This window comes from Solanum stenotomum, chromosome 4 (assembly GCF_019186545.1).
Source record: "Solanum stenotomum isolate F172 chromosome 4, ASM1918654v1, whole genome shotgun sequence".
Lineage (NCBI taxonomy): Eukaryota > Viridiplantae > Streptophyta > Magnoliopsida > Solanales > Solanaceae > Solanum > Solanum stenotomum.
Genome location: NC_064285.1, coordinates 38,971,296 through 38,977,075, shown reverse-complemented (window position 1 = coordinate 38,977,075; position 5,780 = coordinate 38,971,296). Strand labels below are relative to the sequence as shown.

The 5,780-nt window shown below is 38.0% G+C and overlaps 1 protein-coding gene across 1 annotated transcript; it reads right to left on the bottom strand.

Annotated features, from left to right (window-relative positions):
- Positions 1-3,103: 3,103 nt before the first annotated feature.
- Positions 3,104-5,574, bottom strand: LOC125861487 (uncharacterized). Its single transcript, XM_049541374.1, has 4 exons — positions 4,842-5,574; positions 4,504-4,742; positions 3,518-4,195; positions 3,104-3,427 (listed from the first exon to the last, which is right to left on the bottom strand). The coding sequence occupies exons 1-4, from the start codon at positions 5,572-5,574 to the stop codon at positions 3,104-3,106; spliced, it is 1,974 nt and encodes a 657-aa protein (XP_049397331.1).
- Between the last annotated feature and the right edge of the window lie 206 nt (positions 5,575-5,780).

Genomic DNA, 5,780 nt, shown 5'->3' with positions numbered 1-5,780 from the left:
ACACAAACTCAACATTTCTTAGTCACCCATAAGGGCAAACTCCTCATTAATAACCAAGTGGGTGCATGACTACAACAACATAATTTTCTTGATCACTATATCCCTTTCATAGATTAATGAACCTCTGCATGCATTCTTCTAATTTAAGGGCACCTTCACTACTACTGCTCATAATCTTTATCTCATACTACCTTTTTGGGTGAAAATACATCCTATGAGTGCATTTTTTCGAAACTCAACACTTAACTCACTTACGGGATTCTCTCAAACCACTTCTGCAGTCTCATGACTTCCATAAGACTTTTGTTCACGCCCAAAATCCCATTAAGGCGGATCGGCTCCCATTGCCGAGAAGGCTCAGGAGGACCAACCTGTAATCATGCTATATCTATGAACATTTCAAGGTGTTGCCATAGTGGATAACATGTTTTCATTAAAGTAGAAAGTATTAACAAACCAAAAGAAAGTACACATGACTTGGCCGTTGGGACCATGATGTTTAAGACACGAGGCGCAACCACACTTCACTATACATAGTCTACAATGCCTCTAAATGATAAAACATTGCGGGGTTAAGGTCGGGACAGGCCCTGCCTTACACTCAGGTACTATACAATACCAAAGTACATGCTATAGACTCGAAAAGCCCTGAATCAACCTGGAGCTCACCAATAGCCGCTGGATGTCCTGTTCTCATGCAACGGAGGTCTACTAGCTCTTGTACCTGCAACATGAATTACAGCTCCCCCCAGAGAGACGTCAGTACGGGAGAATGTACTGAGTATGTAAGGCATAAAGTACTGTATGTGATATAAGAACTCAAATGAAATCATATACCAATGTAAGAATACAAGACCACATTTTCTCATATTATGAAATCAGGTACTTTACATTCTTTTCTTTACTTTATCATTCGTTACTTTACACTCTGTGCACAACATATAATACAAATGACCAGCTGATTAGTGGTAGACATATAAATCGTGATTGACCCATGCTAGGCTTTCCTTTAACCCCTAGAATACCACCCGTAATTTGGGATCAACCCATGCTAGGTGATTCTTCCACCTCTGGGATACCACCCATCAATAAGCAGATTCATTTAATATCTTTCCATTAACATTTGAGATGATTCTTTTGGTGGTCATAACATTTTTGAGTTGTGGGACTACGTAGTCAACAAGTGACATGTAATAATCATATAATGCAAGGACAACAAAGTAGAGAGTAGTTACACAATTAGTGAAATGCATAGGAGCTGAAATAACATATGGTCCTTATTTAGTTAAAAGGAGAACTCATGCAGGGTATATAATGCATATGTACAGATTTGACAATGAACATGTATTGGAACGTTCAGACATGTTAAAGAGTGAGAACAAGGTCATAAGTCGTGTTGGAGCTGGTAGGTTGCCTCTATGTGTCGAGGAAGAGTCTAGATTTCATATCAATTAATAGGAAATCGAAAAGCCTTACATACCTTGCTGTACCACCTTGTAGTTACCTTGAAGTACCTTCCTTTCATTTCAAATACTTATCTACAATAGAGTAGGTGATAAACTAGTATTAGTAGTTACTAAACATGTTTAGGCAGTCCAATCTCACTCAACAATAATGTTTGAGCAGCAAACCCGTATTTACCAAACTAAGGTTGTTCTTTCAATCCCCGCCTTCTTTTATTGCATTTGTACACTACACAACTATATATTTCAATATTAGCAATTTACACCCTTTCCAGATATAAACCAAGTTGTCCCCAATATGATTATACATCAACCTATCCCAAAAATAGTCCTAACAATCCAACATACAATAAAGTTCGTGAAACCATAGTTTCCCATCATCATCCCACGAGTTCTTATCAACAATACACTTAAAATATCATACTTAGACTCGTGTTTATGGAAGACAAAGATAGGGCAGTCACTTTACTTTAATTCTTATAACTCGTTTTTCTTTTAATTTGAACTCTTCAATAACTTGAGCTTCCCTTCACATAGGCCAAAGAAAAAGAGAAAAGCCTCTCAATAACAAAGGAAAGTGAGCAATTAAACTTTTGACAGATTCAGTCCTCTACTTGTTCTAACTAATTAACATTTTTATCTATCATTCCATGAGAGAATTAGGCTAAATCCATTAGTAATTCCACTTATCTTACCTTGCAAGGGCTTGGGTTTATCCAAGAACCCTAGGAAACTTGTTGCTGCTGCTATGCTTTGAAAGAGAGAGGAGAAGCTTTGAGAGAAATCTGATTTTTATCTATTCTTAAAAGTGAGGAAATGGCCAGCAACTTGGGGATTATAAAGGTCTTACTTTTCCCCACTTCTTAAGTTATAATAGCAGCCACTAATTTCTCAAATTGATCCAAGTAGGTGATGCACTTGCTTGAAATTATATATACACAAAATGGGCCCTTTATGTACTCATCTTGGGATGCAATCTTTCCTCTTTCTAATATTAAGGCATGGGCCAGAATTATACCTTAATTTGGGCCTTAGTCTTTATTGGGCTCAAGTAGTTGGACTTGGACATATTGGTGTGAGGCCTCATATCCATTCCCTTTTCCTTTTTATTTAATTTGGGCCTCAAGTGAGCCCACTAATGCATGAACTAATCTACCCCATCTACCTATCCCATTTGAGCTGAGCAAGTAAGTGAAACCTACTAGGTTTATAAAGTCCAACAAGCATTTCAATTCTTTTATTCATTTTCCGAGCGTAATCTCCTTAGTTTAACTCAAAACTTATATACACTTGATCACCTTAAGTTTTACACCTACATATAGCCCTTTGATCCAGAATTTAAATACTTCCAAAATTTGACGTTCACTCGATCGTGCAATATTGCAATGCATGAGAGTTACCCTTATAGCTTATTTATTGCTACCATTCATCTAGGAAATCAAGTTTATTACTTATACCACCAAGCTAAATCAAGTTCCATATGTGTAGGACTTGTACACGTAAAATACGCGGTGTTACATCCTCCCCCTTTTGGAACATTCGTCCTGAAATGCTAGCACAATCAAATAGCTTAAATAAGTTCAAACCTTAGTTTAAATGTACTGTTAACCACATAAGAAATACCCTTTCATGCGTACCTATTAATGCCCCCATTCTGCACCTTGGACTTCCCCTTTAGGTTCAAATAAATAAGGGTACTTGGATTTCATCGCTTCCTCACCTTCCCACGTTACTTCTTCCACTTGTTGGTTCCTCCAAAGCACCTTTACTGAAGCCATTTCTTTATTCCTTAGCTTTTTAACTTGACGATCCAGAATAGCAATAGCTACTTCTTCATAGGTGAGATCCCCTGTAACTTGTACATCTTCAATAGGAGTGATATAGGATGGGTCACCAATGCACTTCCGAAGCATTAAGACATGAAACACCGGATGAACTGCTGAAAGCTTCTGAGGTAGCTCTAACTAATATGCAACTTGGCCAAATCTTCGAATAATCTTATATGGCCCTACGTAGCGTGGACTCAACTTTCTCTTTTTACCAAATCTCATTACCCCTTTCATTGGCGATACTTTCAAGAACACCCAATCTCCCATAGAAAATGATAATCCTCTTCTTCTAACATCTGCATATGATTTGTGTCGGCTTTGAGCTGTTGCTAGCTGTTGTTGTATCACCTTAACTTTTTCCATAGCTTGAAAAACAAGGTCTGGTCCAAATAAAGCAGTTTTGCCTACTTCAAACCTGCCAATAGGTGATCTGCACTTCCTTCCATATAAAGCTTCATAAGGTGCCATTTTGATACTAGAATGATAACTATTATTGTAGGCAAACTCAATAAGTGGTAAATGATCATCCCAGCTACCTTTGAAGTCTAAGACACAAGCTCGAAGCATATCCTCAAGTGTTTGGATTGTGCATTCTGCTTGGCCATCTGTTTGAGGGTGGAAGGTTGTACTTAAATTCACTTGTGTTCCCAAACTCTTTTGGAATGATTTCCAAAACATTGCAGTGAATTGAGCTCCTCGATCAGATATAATAGAGATTTGAATCCAGTGTAGCCGAACTATCTCCTTAATATATAACTTTGCATAGTCTTCAGCTATATAATCTGTCTTAACTAGCAAGAAATGTGCTGACTTGTTGAGTCTATCAACTATTACCCATATGGAGTCAAACTTATGAAACGAGCGAGGTAAACTAGTGACAAAATCCATGTTGATCATGTCCCACTTCCAAGTTGGAAGCTCCATACAATGCATTTAACCTCCGGATTTTGGTGCTCTACTTTGACTCATTGGCAGTTTGGACATTAAGCCACAAATTCTGCAATGTCCTTCTTTATGTCCCCCCACTAATACACTCCTTTCAAGTCATGGTACATTTTAGATGATCCCGGATGGATGTAATATCTTGAATGATGTGCTTCTGTCATTATCCTCCATCTTAGACCATTAACATTAGGTACACACAATCTGTCTTTACAACAAAGTACTCCATCTTGTGTAAGCTAAAATTCCTTTATCGTACCTTGATTTACCTTCTCCTTAAGTCGTTGTAGAGTAGGATCTTTGAACTTCTTCTCTTTCACCTCAACTACTAATGAAGATTCTGCCGCATTAGGCTTTACAATCCCTTCTTTTGGGGTTTCAAGAAGACGAACTCCCAAACTAACTAGTTGACGTAGATTCTTCACCATCCCTTCTTTTTCCACGGTTTGCTCATTAATACTTGATATTGTCTTGTGACTGAGAGCATCGGCTACTACGCTTCCTTTCCCTGGATGGTATAGTATATCAACGTCATAATCTTTTATTAGCTCTAACCATCTTCGCTGCCTCAAATTCAGATCTTTCTACTTGAAGATGTATTACAAACTTTTATGGTCTATATAAATGTCAACGTGAACCCCATATAAATAGTGGCGCCATATCTTTAAAGCAAATACAATCGCTGCTAGTTCAAGATCATGTGTTGGGTAGTTTCTCTCATGTGGCCGCAGTTGTCTTGAGGCATAAGCTATTACTCTTTCATGCTGCATTAGTACACATCCTAAACCAACCCCTGAAGCATCACAATATACTACATACCCCTCTGTGCCTTCCGAAAGTACTAATACATGTGCGAAAGTTAGCCTGCTTTTCAACTCTTGTAAGCTTCTTTCACATGCATCATTCCACTGAAATTTAGTTGCCTTGTGTGTTAGCTTAGTTAAAGGTGCAGAAATAGAAGAAAATCCTTCAACGAACCTTCTATAATAACCTGCCAACCCTAGGAAGCTACAAACCTCTGTGGTTGTTATTGGTCTTGGCCAATCTTTCACGGCCTCTATCTTTTGTGAATCAACCCTTATTCCTTCATCAGATACAATATGACCCAAGAACGTCACTGATTTTAACCAAAATTCACATTTGGAGAACTTGGCATACAACCGCCGATCACGAAGAACTTGTAATACATGTCGTAAGTGATTTGCATGGTCCTCTTTTGATCTTGAATACACCAAGATATCATCTATAAATACTATCACAAATACATCCAAGAATGGCTTGAACACCCTATTCATCAAATCCATAAAAATTGTCGGTGCATTTGTTAGCCCAAATGACATAACGAGAAATTCAAAATGACTATACCGTGTTCAAAAAGCTGTCTTGGGTATATCCTTCTCCTTCACCCTCACTTGGTGATAACATGATCTCAAGTCAATTTTTGAAAAGCACTTGGCACCTTGTAACTGATCAAACAAATCATCAATTCTGGGGAGGGGATATTTATTCTTAACTGTGACTCTATTCAATTGTCGGTAATCGATAC

What these genes read in the sequence shown, in the direction of transcription:
- LOC125861487 (XM_049541374.1), bottom strand. Translation starts at nt 5,574, where the DNA reads ATGTCATTTGGGCTAACAAATGCACCGACAATTTTTATGGATTTGATG. An exon ending in CATTTATATAGACCATAAAA is followed by an intron (nt 4,743 to 4,841) that starts GTTTGTAATACA and finishes TATACCATCCAG; the next exon opens with GGAAAGGAAGCGTAGTAGCC. An exon ending in TACAACGACTTAAGGAGAAG is followed by an intron (nt 4,196 to 4,503) that starts GTAAATCAAGGT and finishes CCAACTTGGAAG; the next exon opens with TGGGACATGATCAACATGGA.